Source organism: Mastigoproctus giganteus, chromosome 2 (assembly GCF_048544385.1).
Source record: "Mastigoproctus giganteus isolate SK-2022 chromosome 2, ASM4854438v1, whole genome shotgun sequence".
NCBI lineage: Eukaryota > Metazoa > Arthropoda > Arachnida > Uropygi > Thelyphonidae > Mastigoproctus > Mastigoproctus giganteus.
In genome coordinates this window covers 94,653,436-94,673,838 of record NC_143576.1, presented here as the reverse complement: position 1 = coordinate 94,673,838, position 20,403 = coordinate 94,653,436, and the positions used below count along the sequence as shown (strand labels likewise).

The window sequence follows — 20,403 nt, the reverse complement described above, 5'->3', positions numbered from 1 at the left end:
TGAGACCCATCTTGCACCCTTCCTTGAATGTTCTAAAACATTCATCAGAATGTTTTAACTATTCATATGAGTTGCCTATATCTTGTACTATTTAATTACTTGATAGTTGTTGGTTTGCAATAGACAGTATCTGACTTTCTATTTTCTATTGCAGCAATATAATTTGAAATGACATTATGTAGTAATTATCCATGGATTAATTTTGAAATGAATCACTCTTTTACCATGTGGATAATACAAAGTTAGTTTATTAATTAAGTGCTTTTGGCCTAATTCCTAAACTTACTGCTTGATCCCATCATCAGAATTTCTTCCGAGTAATCAATATTAACCTATTGAAGCAATGTTTTGTGCTAATTATCCATTCTTAGTCTTCCCCCCACTGATCAGGAAGTTTATTAAGGATCATCTTATATGGGCTCTCTCTCCCCATTTCAGTTCCACTGCTTATTTTTTTACCATGTCAGTTGATGGATCAGATGCTTTCAAGGTGTGTACCATATCATCATCAGTGATTTCTTTCACTGTTAAACCCTTCTTTTGCAAGTTTATTTTATTTTATTTTATTTTATTTTTTTTTTTGGCAGATGCAGAAAAAGTTCATTTTCTCACCATTTGCCCTTCTAATATTCCCTTATGGTGTTCAGATTTGTCCATTATTTGCAAAAATATAAACACATTGAGTGATTCCCAATAAAAATGTAATGAAGTTGTGAACATATGTTTTTTTTAATTTCTTTATGTAAGGGACCAGATAACCAAACAAGATTTTACAGTTTTATTGTCATCATTTCTCTGTGAATATGCTCTTCTTTGTCAAACATTTTGGAGTCTAAAAAGACTTTGAGGTTGATGATAAAACTAATGATAGTGTAGGATGAGGAAAATCATATCATATAGTATGGAACTGTTTTATAAAGAAAGGTAAGATTTAAAGTAGAAGGTTGCCCTCATACTGTGCTATGCTATGGTTATTTTACACTAGTGATTAAGAGTAGTGATTGAGGTTTTTGGCACTTTTTCGTTCTCCTTTGATTGGGAATTTTTTTTCTTTTTAATGAACACACACAGTTGAATTAAAAAGTTTGAATGTTGCAGAAAGAATTAATGGTATTCAGTGGTAAATGTTTATATTGTTAACATTCTTCAGTATAAACTCCTTCTGTAACCACACATGGGTTCCATCATAGGTTCCATCATCACTGATAAAGACATTTTTGGAAGTATTCTTTTGTGAATGCTTTTAGGTTGCCTGTTGTGTTTAATTTGATTTCTTGAATTGACTCAAATAATTTTCCTTTCATGTCCTGTTTTAATTTTGGGAATAGCCAAATGTATGGTGCCAAATCAGGTAAATGGGCAGGTGCAGCAAGGCAGGAATGTTTTGTCAGTCAAGGATTACCAGATAGCAAGTGATGTGCATTGTGATAGTGAAAGAACCATTCATTTCACCATTTTTCAGGTTGTTTGTTTATGATGGGTTGCATATCTAAAATGTTTTGAAACTTATTGTGCCAGTGCATTGACAGTGAAACCTTGTGAAATGATTTCGGATAACACCATCTCATTTTCAAAAATGCAGAAAATGCACTTTTTTTTTTTTACCTCATAAGTCAGTGGTAAAGAAACCCTTATTTATTTTCTCCATTTGACTCACGTTTCCACTATACCATTTGCATTTTGTTTACCTGTGATGTTTCTAGAAGTTAGCTTCTGTGAAAGTATAAATCAAGGAGCTTGCCAGTGGATGATGCACCTCACATTGTACAATATAACTAGATCTGTTTACTGTTGAATTTAGCTTGGGCTAGATAATCTTTTATGGTTCTAGAGCAGTGCATTATTCATAATGGTAGTGCAACTCATATTTTGATAAGTGAGTGTAATTATGATCCATTAAAATTTAATATCAAAATTTTTTATTTTTAATGAATTAAAATTTTAAGTGCTAAAATCTTGAGAAAGTTCCATACTACACATTTTTCATCAAGATAAATTCTGTTTGCTTACATTATTTATACCGTAATAAAATTTTATCATAGTCTAGATTGTAAATAATTAGAATTAATCTTGATGGATAATCACTACAAAAAAACCAGTTTATGAACCTTCACGACTATACTTTTTTTTTTATAGTTTTTCACTTTTGAATTCTATAATTTTTATTTCTTGTGTATGTTACATTATTATATGTTTTTTGTTACTTGGTTTATTAAGTGATTTCTGTAGATAATTATTTGCTTATATTATTTTCATGCCCTAAAGCTATTAACCAGTTTTCATAAAAGTGGTACATTCTATTTTGATGTCTCATTTACTTTGTACTGTAGTGTATTGTAGTGCATTTTGGCCATAGTAGCCCTTGTACCAAAAAAATTCCACTCTGGCAACTTTGTACTAGTTTACTGGTTTTCAGTTTTTTTAATACATTTTCTTTTTGCTCCTTCTGATGGATAGCAAATTTGTTTCATAACTTTTTTTTTTAACCTTTGCATTATTCTGCATTTATGAAATCATTTAATTTCTTTTGAAATTAGGAGCATCGTACAGAAATTGATGCTCGCACAGGAACTTTTCAAGCTTTTGATATGTTTGGTCAGCAACTTCTCCAAAGTAATCATTATGCAAGTGTTGAAGTTCAAGAAAAATTGGAGAAAATGAATGAGGCCCGCAGGGAACTAGAGAAGTAAGTATTATTTTTCCCTCCATAATTCTACTATATTTTCATTATGAATGTGTATAAAAACATACATTCAACTCTAATTTTAATGACTATCACAATAACAAACTTTCATTTTAATGAACTTTTTAGAGAGATTCTGCAGAATTTTTAGCTTAACAATATTAAGTACTCTTATACCATGTGACTATTAAGATGGTTTATTTAGCTATTAACTAAATCTCTATACATTAAGGTAACTTTTTGGGAACCTTGCTGAAACCCATCCTTAGACCATACATAGGCTGTTGCCGGCCTACTGCTTGCTGAAAGTCTCATTTCTGACTGCACATATTGGCAAATATGTATGGTCTGAGGATGTATTCTGGCAAGGTTTCCAAAATGTTACCTTAATGTATAGAGATTTAGTTAATAGCTAAAGAAACTATCTTAATATTCATGTGGTATAAGATTAGTCATTATGGAAATCTAGATTTCACGGAAAACATCCTTCTCCAACTATATTAATATCAAGTATGATATTAATATAGTTAATATATTTCCAGACTAATGAATTCTGTAATGATATATTTCGGATTTACCAACATAGAAATTGGTGTTTTAATTTTCTGTACAGTGAATAGATAAGATGGTAGATGTTGGTTATCACTAGTCAGCACTCTGAGAGCACGTTAGTCTTGCCAGAGGATTATGAAAGGGATCAAAAGGATGAAACTTGAATAATTACAGACTTCTAAGAATAATTATTGAATTCTGTGCCAGGGGAAGTAATGGAGTCAGTGTTTAAAGACGTAATGCAGGACCATCTTGACAGGAATATAATTAAATGGAAATTACAACATAGATTTATTAAGGAGATCTTTTCTGACAAATCTGATTTCCTTTATGACTACCGTATAATAGGTACAGTCAGTTCTTCTATAATGTGCATTTTTGCAACGCGAATTTTCTCCAACACAACTGATATATTAGGAAACAATGCAGTATAACATGATTTTTGCATTGGCTCATGCGCTATTTCGCCTGTGAGTAACACCTGGTGAGCGAAAACTTGGCATCCAGCTGAATAGCAACCTGCGCAGCAATATATACTAGTTTACGAAGCTTAAAAAATGTCAAATGTGTGATAGCTATATTTCCCATTTATTGTAATTGTATTGATCTTGTAACGCATGTGAATGTTGCCAACGTTTGTCATTCATCAAAATGGTTGCTTCATGATAGGGTGGACACGACATCCACTGCTCCTGTTGACTGAGGTATAGAGCATGTGATCATTGAAGCAACCATTTTGATGAATGACAAACATTGGCAATGTTCACATGCGTCACATCCACAGGCTTCAACATCCAACAATTAACCATCACATCACGCAGTTCATATACATGACTGGCAGTACATACCCTCATGTTCCCTGCTCTTAACTGTCAGTTTGACTGATGAAGGTTAACAAACTAACCGAAAGCTTTTGTATGTATCTAATTTAATATATGTGTATTTTCCAATTAATATTAAACTTGTCATTATTTATTCTTTCTCCATTTCGCTCTGTGTCTACAATAATCCACAATAGTAATAATGAATCCAGAGCGCACAGGCCTCTTTTTAATCATATCGTAGTAAACTGTTTAGCAATTTAGTTTAGTGCATTGTTTAGTGATGTTTGCTAAGCAATTTATCAGTTTTTGTAATATGAACCTCATACGTAGTACTTTGGCTGGTGGGAAAACTCATATATAAATTTCATTTCAGAACTGCTTATTTAGGAAGTAGTAAACTTTAGGTGGAACAAGATGAAAAACGACTGTACATGAATTTATTTCATTACAAAAACCACGTTACATAATTTTATTTCAGCAGTGAAAAAGTTGTACGGCCATCATTTGGATTCTAACAATGTTATTTATGAACTTTACTAAATAACAAGGTAATTGTTCTATTCAATTTTATAATGGTTTGGAAATGCTATTTCTAAAAGTGAACTGTTTTAGAAATAGCATTTCAGAAAGGGTATGCATCTTCCAGAAAAATAAAAACAAGATTAGTCAAGTTGGTTATTTATGCAAAGAGGTATTCTTAGAAATTTTTTTTAAGTTGGGAAGTCTGGATATTGGGCACTCAAGTGGTGTTCTTTAGATCCACCCCCCTCTTGTTTATACTCCAACATGATTTGCATTTATTGTAAACTCCTGTCAGAGGAGTTTACAATAAATCATGAATACCGTCGTTAATTTTATTTAACAGTCATGGGTTTGAACCACGGTCCACTCAAAGTGCATGTGCTACTGCATTCTTTCAATTGACCACTCAGCTATGTTTTGACATGTTTATTAATTATTTTTCTCAAATAACCAAAATTAGGAGACTGATTTAAATTAAGGGAGGATAGTTTTAGGCTGGGGATAACATAGTTACCCTAATATAAAGTGCAATAAGTTTATTTATTTGTGAATTTATTTGAATTATTGCAGTTAGCAGTGAACTTGTCCTTTGTGTAACTGGAGTTTTTATTTGTTTTGCCATACAAAACAAATGAAAACTCCTCTAGTTTAACCGCACCTGTAACTTTACCTGGGTACTGAAATATTTTGTGTCGTGTATTGGTTTCAATGGTTACATTATCCATAAACCATGGCTAAATTTATTCAATAGTTAGAGACTCACTATCATCCTCTTCATCTATTTCTTGTTCTTGAGTTGATCACAAGCTGATCTGGAGAGAACTGTCACCTGAAGGGTGTGAAACACTGTCAGAAATTGCAGAAACAAGCCTCCAATTCAGAGATGACTGGGTGGGGGGAATAACCTTAATTTACACATCAGGAACTTTGTTCAACCTAATACAAGATATGCTTTTGGGAAATAAATTTCTGCCACATTTCTATTCAAGACATAAATTCAGAACGTGTCGGCTGTTGATTTGCCTTTATAAGTCATCATGTGTCATAAACTTCTTACTCCACGCGAATCGTGTTAGTTGCAATTTGTGGCGCCGTTAAAATATGCTTATGCATATGCAATTGTGAAATTTATAATTAAAAGAGAAGATTATCTTGGAAACAAATGCCTCTTGAAGCATTTCTGAAGAAGATGAATCCTTATGCAACGAACCAACGAGTGCTGAGTCAATAAATGAGTGATCAACAAGTGTGCATTTAGTCGATGATGATGACGATGAAGGATAAACATTCTTTAACATTTGTAAGTCATAAATAATTTCTTTATTATTATAATTTGCTTGATTTTACAGGCTATGTTTTCATTTCTTTGGATAAATCAATCATTGTTTAAACATAAACTAATTAGCTAACTAATTTCATTGTTGATAACGTAACCCCTATTTTTAACATTGTCTATGGGAAATGAATTCCCGCTTTACGAGCATGCGCTAGGAATGAATTAACTTGTAAAGTCGAGAACTACCTGTATATCTCCTTGCATCTTGTTTGTAGTACTTCTACAGCGGAACTGTGTGCTTTTACTAGCTTTGGATGTTATTAATGGGCATCAGCTTTTTTCCTGCCATTATCTCTTCTGACTCCCTTAGTGCAATACTCACTCTATAGAACAGTAAACTTTCCTTACATCCATTGATTCAATGTCTGAAGAACCAAACTTGCTGATTTCAGAAACAAGAAAACAAGTTTATATCTGTTCAATTCCTGGCCATGTTGGAATCTTAGGAAATGAATTATGTGGATTGAGCTGGAAAAAATCTCCAGATCATGATACACATAATAACTTTTGGTTTGTGTATTGTACAGATTATAGAGACATCTTTCATTCCAAATATACCTCCACTTGGGTGCAACTGTTGAAGGATGAAGCATGCAATAAACTTTGCAGAATAAAATGAATCTGTGCTTATGGAGGTCTAGATTATGGATAGATAGAAAGAAAACTGACAAGACTTATGGTGTACCTTCTTACACAAAAACATATGCTTTTAGGAACCTCCATTCTGTTGATTGTCAGATACAGTTCATAGTAAACCTCATTCTGATTTTTTGGCCATCCTGTTCAGCCATTCGGACTGTCTCCTTCCACTTGTTGACAAACTTGCAGATTCCTCCTGACTATTTCATATACTTAGTGATAAAGCAAATCTAAGTGGGCCCTTTATGTATATTAACTGTCTGTGAATAATAGATGCTCTTTGGGCATAGTGATAATGACTCTGACAGACATATTTTTGCTTTAATTGCTTTTGCATCATGATATCCTCATAACACTAAGATATGCTAGTAAAGAAAGATTTGAACATTTTGGACTGCTGAGGCCACTGTTTTGATAGTTCTACAGGTATTGTAGCATTTTTATTGGGATTCAAGTTCAATTTTCTGAAATAGAGTTGGATTTTGTTTGTATATTGCCTCACTTGTCATGTGAGTTTAGGACTTCAAAATATGATTAGAAATATTCATAGTTATCATAGCATGCTTGATATGACAAAAATGATTGGGTTTGTCTATATAATTGTATATATAGACAAACCCAATCATTAGTTGTATTATTATTACTAAATAGTTGTATTCTCCAAGAACTGCAATATGAGGAAAGGCACGAGAATAAAGTAAATCTGCATTCATTTTGCACGATAAGGTGCATTTTTTACCATCAGTCATTAGATTCTGTGAAAACCAACAATAATTTAACCAATAAAAATTTATGGAAGAAATTTCCAAAACAGAGAAAATTGATGGTGAGATAACAGTACATGGATTTGTGGTGTACATGAATTCTTTTCACTTCTGTTTTCATTTGGTCACCCTTTCAGTCATGTTTAGAGACACTGAAGTTGTAAATACTACTCTGTAGAGAAAAGTTCATGTCAGCAGCATATGAGAAAATCTGTTTTCTAATAGAATCATTGAAAAGTTTTCCCAAAATATTTGAAAATATATGGTTAACAGTCACAGAATAGTGGAAAAACCTTGGTCTTAATGTGCTGGAATTACTGTATCAGAGGAGTGTTCCCTGAAAATCAAATAAAGATTTGTCTCTTGCATCCCATTTCAAAACTCCAAAACTGAAAAATGGTTTTTCTTGAATCTCAGAATCAAAGCTCCTGTGCAGGCTACTGTAAAAATATGTATTTTGAACTGACAAATATTGCTGTTTAATGTTTTAACTCGAGATACAAAAATAAAACAGCAATAATTTCATAAACAAACAAAATGGAAAATTTAATCTTAGGAACAACAGATGATTCCTATACTACTTGCAATGTCTGTAAAGGAGATTTGGATAAGAAAAGGTCATAATTTTGGAGATCTGATAATTGAAGCACTTTAAAAACATATTTTCTGAAATGGCACTACTAACCATACCATTAAGAACTTCTACTGCTGAAAAATCTTTTTCTAGTTTTAGGAGCTGGAAGACTTATTTACAATCAACAATGGCAGCAAAGGCTGAATAGTGTGGCCATTATGAACACCCACATTGATGAAAAAAAAAATATCAAGCTAGAAATCCTGGTGGATTAATTCATAAACAGAATAGACAGAAAGTGACAAATATTCTGCTTGTCATAGCAATAATGAAGAATTAGTTATTTTCAATTTGTTTGTACAAGTTTTGTAGTAATGCTCTTAGAACATTACCACTAAATATCAATAATAATTATAACCATGCCACATTTGTTTATTCATAATTATGTTCATTAAGCTATGTTTATGCATAATGAGTTAGTTTGCATTCTCCAAGGCATAAAATTGGTGCTCCTCCCAATTATTTGTATACTCTGGCACCTATGAACATAACATTAAGTTATTAAATTTCAGTATTGTTCTGTATAGGTAATTTATGAATCATTTAAATTAATTTATTATCGTCTTTAGAGCATGGGCTGATAGGCGTATGAAGCTGGATCAGTGTTTAGAACTGCAGTTGTTCTATCGGGATTGTGAGCAAGCAGAAAATTGGATGGCAAGTCGAGAAGCCTTTCTTAGCTCCGATGATATGGGTGGTGATAATGTTGAAGCACTTATAAAAAAACATGAAGATTTTGATAAGGCTATCAATGCTCAGGTACTTGTTTTCTTGAATAGGATAGTATATTAGTATTTACTTTACAAAAACACATTTCTCAATTCATATTTAGAGTTAAACCTAATGGACATATCAATGAATTAAGCTGCTGTTTTGGTAACAATTTAGTATTTTTAAATCCTTATTTATTTAAAAGCCTGAAGTTTGTTATCAGAAGAGATATTTATTCTATTTAATAGGAGGGGGAATGAACTTTCCTGAGACATTTCCCAGCTTTTACACCAGTTTGCTTAAATGCATGAAATGTCTTATTTCAGCATCAATGTGGAATGGTCAAAATGATAGTATTTGTGTTTTCTGAATAGGAAGGGTATTCCAAAAGTTTATGGTGTACCATATATATATATATATATGTGAAATAGGTAAAATAATGGGTTAAAAAAGTGCAATGGTAATGGAAAGATAAAGATAAAAATAAAGATAGAAATAAATATAATGATGATATGAAAAATGCACCTGAGTGTGCAAAGCAGCAACAAAGGATAGAAAAGATTATATGTGTGAGGTAGAATTGATAAGTCTGTTAAAAAAGTGCTAAGATGGAGCATAAATTACACAAATGCCATAACTAATAGGAGAAGGATAGCAGAAATTGGCGATATTATAGGTGTGAGAAAGAATGTGAATATCCTATGTGATATAATGAATTAAACAAAATTATAGGCTGAATTGCAAAGCCAATTAGATAGAAGGGAGCTGTAAAGCAAAATTGATTAAATAAAAATGATTAAATTAATATAAGGAACAGTAGCCAGCATCAGATACGGGTGGATAATTTTGGTTATAGGTCCAAAAAGGGGGATAGAGAAATTTTGAAGTTAAAATCGGATGTTAGCTAAAAGTAAATATTGATACATAATCAGGTATTTCATCAGGGGACTACACCTAATCATGTATCAAAGACTGCATTTCTATACTTGTCCATACCTGTGGAAGAAAAGCAAATTTAAGAATAAAACTATTTAAGAAGTGAATACAATATGAAGTTTTATTCTTAAATTTAAAGCACAAAAATATGGACACAGTAGTCCCAAGGTTTTACAGGAGCCATTATATTCAGAGCTGATGAATTCATTTATGTTCATTCTGATTCCATCAAATAATCCTATTCTTTATTGGTACTTTGTTAGAGAGTCAGATTCTAATGTCTTCAGATATATATATATATATCTGAATAATCCTTTGAATTGCCTACATGCTTGATACTCTGTGCTCCCTCATCTTTTCTGGATTCCCCTTAGTGTACACCTCTATTGATCCTCGAAATGCTCCATAACTGCCTGAATAACATATTTAAAATGTTGACGATACTAATTGTAGCCAACACTTTTGAGCAAACATTGATGTTAGATTATTACCTGTTGTTCAGGAAATAGGTAGGCCATAAGTAGAGAAGAATTGGGTGGTTGTGACAGTTCAAAATATTGGATGGTTACCAAGCTGCGAGACTGAATAATATTCACCCACTAATGGATTAATCCTTTTGATGCTGAATGATTGAGTACCACCCTTTGGTCCTCCCCCCCCCCCCCAAAAAAAAAAAAAAAAAAAAAACCACTGATGCCATCATCCTGTAATGAGGCAATTCCGTAATCCTCTATGATGCTACTCTGTGGATTGTTATATATTTCTGGATCAGATTAATGAATCCATGTTTCAATCGTGGTCATAACCAATTCATTGGCAGACTTGTTTGCATTGGGCAGATTTTACAAGAATTTTCACAAGATCCAATTTGCTGAAATTTTTCTTGTGCTCGATCCTTTGTGGACAGTATGATAACTTTATTCACAGTATCTTTGCTGTGTGTATTGTAACCCAGTCTTGTGATCCTTCAAAATCAGTTCATGTAACAGCATCAGTGTTTTGTGATTGACATAGCTATTTTATCCAGAACTGAATTCATTAATGTTCATTCTGATTCCATAAAGTAATCTGTTCTTTATTGGTACTTTGTTAGATAGTCAGTTTGTAATGTCTTCATTATCTCCTCATGGATTTTCTCAGCCAATGCATTCAAAAATAGGTGTATTATTACAGTATATTTGTTGTCTTTTATGAACACATTGGGTTTGATGGACATAACTTTTTAACAGAAAAATATAATATTTAAGATGTTACATTAAAAATAAGGTTTTTCAAATAATAAAATATACATAGTCCTTAAACTTTTCAAATACCTCATGTAAATTACTCTTGCAAATTGTGTGGTAATTATTTGTTTAAAGTAAAACTTTTGAATGTTGGCATGTACATGTGGAGGTGCAGATAGAAGTGAATACAATATATTACTAAAAGGTATTTAAAAATTATCTCAGAATTTTCAGTGTTATGTGTAGACAAATTAGTAACAGAATCTGGTGTGTGTTTGTGAGCTGGAAAACCAGGAATAACTCGTGGTGGTGGTGGGGGGGGGTAAGGGGAAATCCTAGCAACTGAATCTTTCAGTTGTTGAGATTATTCATCTGACAGTGGTTTAGGCCTGGTGATCAGGTTCAGTGGAACTCAAATGTAGCCAATTTGTATTAAGTTTAGGTTGGAGTGGTAACATTTCAATAAATAGCTTATACAAGATCCTTGTGTGTTATAACTGCTTTATTTCATTAATTACCTAAAGGAGAAGGAAACTTTATTGTAAATAATCAAAATTTGAATGTGAATAATTTGTATATCTATGCACAATATTTAATAAAGATGATTGATTATACAGTAAAACCTGGTTAATTTGAAGGAGCTAAGATGTCTGTATCTGTCCAAGTTCAAATCTTGATGGTATTAATTAATCAAGAGAACTTTTTAGTCGAGTACTTTTACTAACACTGATCAGAATTTTCATATTCTTATTTAAAAGTTAATAATCGTTTAGCTGCTATACTGCTGAAAATATGTTTGATTATGGTTGTGAAATATTGTCTGTTTGGAATTAAATGTTTCCCCCCCTTCTTTGTGTGCATGCATATGAATAAATTTCTATTTATGGGAAAAGATTAAACATGGAGACTAAGTGAAAGGAAAATATTACATGTACTACATATTAAAATAAATAATGGATAACAAAAAAAAAAAAAAAAAAAAAATCAATCTGAAATTTTAGGCTGCATGAAGATTTAGGGAAAAGGATGGTCAGTGCAAAATTTTTGCTGCACAGCCTCACTAATGAGCAGAAGCAACAAAAAATGTCATCATGTGAAGACTTCATCCATACCTGTCAAGACAGTCCTAATTTCCTCAATTGTATTATAAGTAGAGATGAGTGTTGAATGTTTCTGCATGACCCAGAGATGAAGCATCAGAGCATGTAGTGGACTTAAAAATCATTTTTGTTTACAGAAATCCAGGATCAAGATGATTCTGATCATAACAGTATGATTCACAAGAGATTTGTATCTGAAGGGTAGAGAGTCAATGCTGCATTCTATGACAGGTGCTTAAAAGACTATTGAAGTGCACTTTCTGAGTGAGGCCTCAATTTCGAGAGCAAGTCAGCTGGTTCTTGTTGCACAACAATGTCCCACTCATTCCACACTTGTTGTGAAGACATTTTTGATGAAACTTGGCAGTGTACAGGACAGCCATACAGCCTTCTCTCTTAATCTAGCACCAGTGGACTTCTTCCTTTTTCCCAAGGTGAAAACTGCTCCAAAGGAAAGATTTCAAGGTGTTGAGGATGTAAATAAAAATGTAACCGCCGAATTGAATGTCATCTCTTTGGATGCTAATGCTGCCTATTTTTAGAATGGTGTAATAAGTGCACTCAATCAGGCTGTGATTAATTTGAATAAAAATAAAACAATTTTTTCGAGCTCCTACACTTTTTGTTTTTTTATTGCATCTGGAACTTGACTGTCACACTTCTTATAATTAAGAAGGCTACTTCAGAGGAGTTCTATTGGAAGCCAGTAAGAGCCAGTAAAATTCATCATTTCCCAAATATTAGTTCAATCCCTGACATTTGCAATTATCCCACATACATTTTTCACTGGACAGTTGCTAATACTACTGCAAAACTTAGGTACTGTTTGTTTTAGAATTAACTATCATATAAATTGTTTTCTTTTCTTGATTTTTATTGGTGTAATATTGGTTTTTGATTTATTATTGTTAATTAAATATTTATTTTATCTATTTGATAAAACATATTAAATAGTGTACATGAATATGTTTGAATTTTTGTGAGCTTAATGGGTTTTATAAACTTGAAAGTGGATGTGACTAATAGTTCTATTTATTTAGAAGATTAATATAATAATGAACATGATTGTTCATTATTATATTAATGAACTGACAGACACTACATTATTATATCACATGGTAGATTAAGTAATTTATTATCAAAATGATATAATTTTGAGGAATTAAACTACCTCAGTGCCAACACCTAAACTATTTATGGCTATGTTTTAGGAATCACTGTTTCCTGTCTTCAGGCCTGTGGGATAGAACATTGTTTGAGGAGTGGTATTACAAGTTTTCAATTTGATAATGATATTTGATTATTTACAATATAATATGACAGTTATACAACAATTATACAAATAATTATATGACAATTGTACATGTAAAGGAATATAGTATAATTAGAATACATTGTACAGTAGAGCGTTGAAAATCCAAATGAGCCAGCATTTATTATTTTTTTATGCTGGTGCCATAAAACAATTACAGTAAGTGCTGGTTATTGGGATTACATTTGCGAATCGAACTTTGATTCTGTTAAATGGCAACTCTAATAAGCAAAAATCATAGAAATATTATCCACATGATATAAAAATGAAGATATAAAGCACAAATTTACACTTTTATTACCTTATCAATTAACAAAATTAAGTGAAATGTGAAAATCATAAGAATTATCCACAGGTTAGAAAAATAAAAATAAATTTAAACTTACATACATAGCTTAATTAATATACATGTAGTATTAATGAAACATAACACAATATGAACGAGAAGGCAAAGTAGGCAACATCTTGCTTATCTTAGACAACTCGCCATCACATTCTTCAGTGAAAACATTAAACAAAATAGATGATGGATTCCAAGTCATGTTTCTTCCATCAAACTTTACTGCACTCCTCCAACCGATGGACCAGGGAGTCATCGCAAAGTTGAAGTGAATCTACAAAAAACAAGTCTTGTGTCATTTACTTTTAGCAGAACGCAATGAAGAAAGCATCATAGCTTTTTTTAAAAAGCTCGGTCTCAAGGACAGCTGCTGCATGTTAGCTGATGTGTGGGAATCACTCACTGCTCAGAATGTAAAAAATTCTTGGAAAAATCTGTGGCCTATTGCTGAAGAAACCAAAGGAGAAGAGCAGAATCGAACTGAAGGAGATGAGCAGAATTGAACTGAAGGAGATGAGCAGAATTGAACTGAAGGAGATGAGCAGAATTGAACTGAAGGAGATGAGCAGAATTGAACTGAAGAAGATGAGGGACAAATACTGAATGAGATGATCAACTTGTTTCAGTCAATTGCTGGGTTTGAAGATTACAATGAACGTGATGCAAGGGTGTGGATGGAAAATGAAATTGATGTTACTGGGTTTTCTGTTTTAAATGAAAATGAAATTATGAATATAAAAGAAACTGGAGCTTCTGAAAATGATACGGATGAAAATGACATCGAAGAAAATGACATCAATGCTGGGCCTAAGCATTCAGAGCATCGTCGCATTAGAGACTGTCGTATGAGCAACAAATTGATTGCTGTCCAACTCAACTACTTTTGCTGAAAAGAGAGAGAGCAAAGGAACGAAGTTCGAAAATGGTGCAGCAAAAAATGTTATTATTTTCATTAAAGCCTATACGTATGTGTTATTGTGGCTGAAAGTTCCATTTGTTTTGTTTACCTACAAATAAAATTACGTAAGTAAAACTTAGTGATTTTATTTCTAACTTAATAAACCTTTTTTTTTTAGTCTCTAAAACAGTATTTTTGATAAGTTCGAGAATCTGAAAAATCAGAAGTCCGAACTACCCTGGTCCCAATTAGTGCAGATTATCGACACTCTACTGTATTGTATTGTTAGTTCATTAATGTAATAGACCTTGATTTTAATTTTTTTTAATGTTTTTTCTTAGAAGAATTAATAAACATTTTGTCATTGTAAATAATAGGTGCAAACATTTTTTAAATCAAATTTTCATTAAAAAAATGAATATAACAAATATTGCATTTCATCAATAAAAGATCTTGCATTGGTGTACAAGCATAATTCAAAAAGCTAAAATTTTTATTTGCAAATTAAAAAGAAAAAAAAGAAAAAATTATTATTATTAGCTACATGGTGCAAGGAAGCCTGAGGCTTATGCTGCACCAGCCAAAAAAAAAAAAAAAAAATTTCACGAGAGAGAGAGAGATAGAGAGAGAGAGAGAGAGAGAGAGAGAGAGAGAGAGAGAGTCAAAAGTAGAAGGGAATACCACCAAGAAAGAGAAGAATGATGATATCCAGCTCAGGACCCTGGGTGTGCCAAGCCCATACTCATCAGATGTGAGCCCCTGGGGGGAGAAAAAAAAAGACAAAATAAAGAGAAAGGAGGATCTGTCAGAGCAGTGGCTCACTGTAATTATAATGATTCATAGCACCACTGCTGTTGGATCCAAGTTCAGTGGCATTGATGGGCAGACTTGTTCTCAGATGCTATTTTTGTTTTTATTCTTAACATTAAATTTATGGTTCATTATGAGTTAAAGGTTACTTAAGTTAGAGGTCTGCCTGGGCTTGTCCCTCTGGCCGTGTAACACGAACAGTGCTTGGGCTTGGGTTGGTTACAAATAATCATAATGAATTGTTATTTCAAACATTTCAGACTTTTTTGGGCTATTTCTTATATACAGTGGAACTTCTCTATTACGAACTTCTGTTTAATGAATTTCTCTATATTACGAATTTTTTCGCAAAACATTGCACCTTGAAATGAAATTACATGTAAAATTAACCCCATATAGCGAATTTTTAAAAAAATTAGTAAAAGCATTTTTGAAGATTTTCAAGCATTTACTGCTAAACAGCCACTCAAATATACTGCCTCCTTCCTTCCGAAATTGCGCATTAGCATCTGGAATTAAATAATCATCCTTTTAGTTTTTTTTTTTTTTTTTTTTATGAGAACTCCAAACACGAGAGGTATTAGAACCTATAGTACTTAGTACCGTGCTTGGGTTGGAGTTTGAGAAGACAAAAGAAGATATTTGTTGATATTCGACTTGAACTTCTGTAGATTGTAATTTTCAGGAAATACGTATGAAGGAAGGTTGTTCCAGAAAACGGCAGTTGAATGAATAAATGAGGAAGATGAAAAGTTGGTTCTGTGGGTTTGAAGTTGGACAGTAAATGGATGTTGGCTGGTGGCGGCACGTGTTCAGACTGTTTTGAAAGAGAGAGCGGGAATTATAGAAGCCAATTCAGAAGAACAGTGCCCATGGAAGTATCTGTAGAAGAGGCATGCAGCAGAAACAGTGCGTCTATGAGAAAGCGAGTGGAGAGACTCTGTTAGAGATGAATCATTAATTAACCTAACTGTTCTCTTCTGAATGGAATCAAGAAGCTTGAGAGAGGTTTTGGGGGCACCACCCCAGATGTGGGAATAATATTCCATGGCAGGGCGGATTTGCGATTTATACAGAGTGAGCAGCAGTTTGGAAGAAAAGTAACGCCGAGAGTGAAAGAGAAAACCATGTTTTTTAGATGCAGAGGAAGCAATATTTGTAATGTGCCAAGAGAGATTAGAAGTCAGGGTAATCCCCAAAAGAGATATATCATTTTGCCTAGAAATCGGAGTGTCACTAAAGATAAGCATAGGAGCAGAAGAATCCTTTTTGCGAGATATAAGACAAGACTGAGTTTTAGAAGGGTTGAAATCAACTAAGTTGTCTTTGCCCCACTGAAGAATTACCTGAAGATCGGCATTTAAGGAATTGGCAGCAGATTTTTGAGAACTTGAAGCTGATTGAGCAGGACAAGGTTTCTCAAAATGGAAAGTTGAATGCAATGTGCTATTATTGGCAAAACTATGGATAGGATTTCCAGTCAATGGAAGAAGGTCATTGATATACAAGATGAAAAGAGTGGGGGAAAGAACTGAACCTTGGGGGACACCAGCATTAGCAGAGAAGTTAGAAGACAGAGAGTCATCTACCATCACCCTCAGTGAGCGATCAGAGAGAAAACTGGATAACCAATTACTAAAAACAGTTGGCAAACCATAAGATGGAAGCTTGTTTAGAAGACCTTTATGCCAAACACGATCAAAAGCCTTTGAGATGTCAAGAGCAACTACTTGTGTTTCACCGAACCTTTCCATTGAATTAGTCCATAAATGGGTAACATAAGCCAGAATATCACCAGTGGATCGACACTGACGGAATCCATACTGGCGATCGTTGATCAGACGGAAGGTTTCTAGGTAGTTTAAGAGTTGGCGGTTAATTGATTTCTCCATTACTTTAGAAAGAGTAGAAGTAATTGCAATGGGACGATAATTGGATGGGAGGGATTTGTCACCCTTTTTAGGAACTGGCTGGATGTGAGCAAATTTCCAAGCAGAAGGAAAAACACCTTTGGAATAAGAAAGTGAAAAAAGGCGGCAAAGAATAGGAGTAAGTTCAGGAGCACATGTTTTGAGAACAAGTGGAGAAATACCATCAGGACCTGGAGCTTTCTTAGCATCAAGATTCATCGAAATCCTTCTGATATCCTTTTGACGGAAGACCACAGGAGTCATTGAATGGAGCGTGTTAGGAATGGTGGGAGGTGTTTTACCAAGATCATTAATACATGAGCTGGAAGAAAAATGGGATGCTAGCAGGTCAGCTTTATCCTTGGCTGAAGTGACAACAGAACCATCTGGTTTGGACAGAGGTGGGAGCAGAGATGGGCAAAAGTTGCGGCCAATAGCTTTGGCAAGAGACCAGAATGCTCGGCTACCATTAGGGCAAGAAGCAAGTTTTCTACTCTTAGCCTGTTCAAACTCTAGTTTGGACTGATTAATAACTGCTTTACAATTGTTGTGAGCTTTGGTGTAGGCAGAAAATGAAACTGAAGAATTAGAAACAAGCCAATTACGATATGCAACATTCTTCTCTTGGACAGCCTTAGCACATTTATTGGAAAACCAAGGTTTAGATAAAGGACGAGATTTTAAAGTGGAGTGTGGGATAAAGGATTCCATTCCTGCAAGAATAATTTCACTGACACGATCTGAGCAAACGTTGACATCAGAAGTTTTGAAACAGTAATCAGACCAAGGAAAAGAAGAAAAGAAGTCTCGCAGGTTATCCCATTTTGCATTCTTGTAATGCCAAACAACACGAGGTTGGGAATAGCCATGAGATAAAGGTTCCATTGGAGAAGAGACAATCACCAAGTTGTGATCTGAAGTGCCTAAAGGACCTCTCACTTCGACCTTATATTTAGAAGGGTTCTCTGACAGGGAATATCAGAACGAACATATGCACAAGTACCACCTTTGAGGCGAAAGGAATCATACAGCAAATAATTTGGACATCTGAGATGAGCAGTAGTTGAATCAACTGATAACTGAGATTCAGTCAGAAAAAGTACATGGGGTTTGGAAGACTGCAAGTGGAAATGGACATCGTTGAGATTGGAATTGAGACCACGTATATTTGTGAAATGAATTAGGAAGTCCTTGGGAGGTTTAGATCTTTTCGCAGATAAGCTTGCTCTATTATTTTGACAATTCATGGTGTATTCAATAGTAAGAAAAAGTGGGTGGGACATGCTGTATGAAGTAATGAAATTTTTGGATATGGCGTACATGTGGTAAGAATATACCCAGATCCTTGACATAACGTGGCCTCGACAATGCTCCCCGCATACACACTACTTGGACTCCCTCTAGTCACTGTCTGGCAGAGTAGAGGTAGCAAGATTATACACTAGCTGATCCGGAAGCCTCCTAGAGAGTTACCAATAGGTTTGGTCCGGTGTACTATCTAGCGGCCGGCCTGCGAACACAGTTTTAGAGCTGTACCCTCGAAATGTAAGGAATATTGGATCTCGCCACGACATTCATCATAACCTCAAAAATCATCAATCATACTGCATGATGGAAGAGATAGGGAAGGGTTGGCCGGAACTTAGCTCTAGAGACTAAACATGGGTTCCACCACTTCAAGCCTCCAATAAGCAAAGTGGTGGTATTTCACTGGTTGATGAGAGTCATCTACCACCTAGAAACACTTGTGGTTTTTAGTGAACACGTGTGGCCATTGATGCCCGTAGGAGGGTCTTTATTTTCATTTTTGTTATAGTTATTAAACCAAATGGGTTTTCTTAAAAGTGGTCGTAAACTTTACAATAAATAGAGTAGATTTGTAAATTGATGTTGGCTCAGGGGAAAACAAAATTTGCTGCGGTAAACTTTAGCATGCTGCGGCAGCAATACATAGAATACTACCATAGTCAGTTTTTAGTAATGCCTACTGAGTGACATTCGCTTCTCACCTGAACTGTACCATGTGACCTTCCTGTCAATCATTATATGATATGTCCGTTCTCATCTAACTGGACTCCCAATAGATGGTTCTCATGAATTTTTTTTTTATTTTTTTTTTTATTTCATTCGTCATCAATCACATAGGCTATATGCTCTTGTATTTATTTATTTATTTTCTGAAAAGTAACATACAGCATACATTAACCATAAATTTTCTTTCGTGTATATATGAATGAAAGCAGAATAAAAGAAATTCACAGTCGCATATTTCTTCAAAGTGATTGATAGGAAAGGTCACGTGATGCTGTTGAATTGGCAACAGCATCACGTCATTGAGTAGGCAGTACTAACAATTCACTATATGGCCAGCGCAGCGAAGTTGGCGGTGTGTGTATCATCAAGAGCTGCATTTGAGTAATCTTTACAATTGCGGAAACAATGTCAAAGAAAAAGTGTTTAAAGTATTAATGATAAAGCAAAGATTGTTATGATATTGACCAGGGTTTTAAGAAAAAAGATGTTGCGGAGAAATGTGGCATACCTGCAAGCAATTTATCTACAATTTTAAAAAATCAAGAATTAATTTTAAATGCAATTGGAGGAGGAGCAGACAAGAAACTAATTAAGTTGTGTATATATGAAGATGTTGTTAAAGCTGTTCTAAAATGGGTGCAAATGATACGTGAAAAGAATATACCAATATCGGGCCTAATAATTATGCAACAAGCTCTGAAATTTGCATAGCCCCTTGGAATGAAATTCGAAGGGACTGTGCAAATACAGAATTTAATGTGAGCACTGGGTAGCTAGATAAATTTTTGCAAATTACAGTGTCTGGGGACTAGGTACCAGCGAGGTGATCTGATAGAGGTGTATAAAGCCTTGAATGGTTTGAGCATGCTCAATGCTGATGGGATTCTTCCTCTTGCTCAGAATAATCACCTGAGAGGGCATAAATTCAAATTGAGAAAAGACAGATGTAGGATAGACGTGAGGAAATTTGCCTTTAGCCAGCGGGTGGTTGGTTGGTGGAATAGACTTCCTTCCATCCCTTGTCGTGGAAGTTGATAGCCTAAATAAGTTTAAGGCTCAGTTGGACAGGTATTATTGGCTCGGCACTTGTTGGTTTGTTGCACAAGGAGTCGTCTTCTTCAGAAATGCTTCAAGTGGCATTTATTTCCAAGATAATCTTCTCTTTTCTTTAT

At 34.0% G+C, this 20,403-nt stretch overlaps 1 protein-coding gene across 1 annotated transcript in view; it reads left to right on the top strand.

Annotated features, from left to right (window-relative positions):
• Nucleotides 1–20,403, top strand: part of LOC150089433 (spectrin alpha chain-like) — a 579,218-nt gene that overhangs the window by 333,870 nt on the left and 224,945 nt on the right. Inside the window, 2 exon segments of the mRNA XM_090389473.1 lie at nucleotides 2,538–2,686; nucleotides 8,524–8,713. Coding sequence (XP_090245599.1) covers nucleotides 2,538–2,686; nucleotides 8,524–8,713 — 339 coding nt within the window.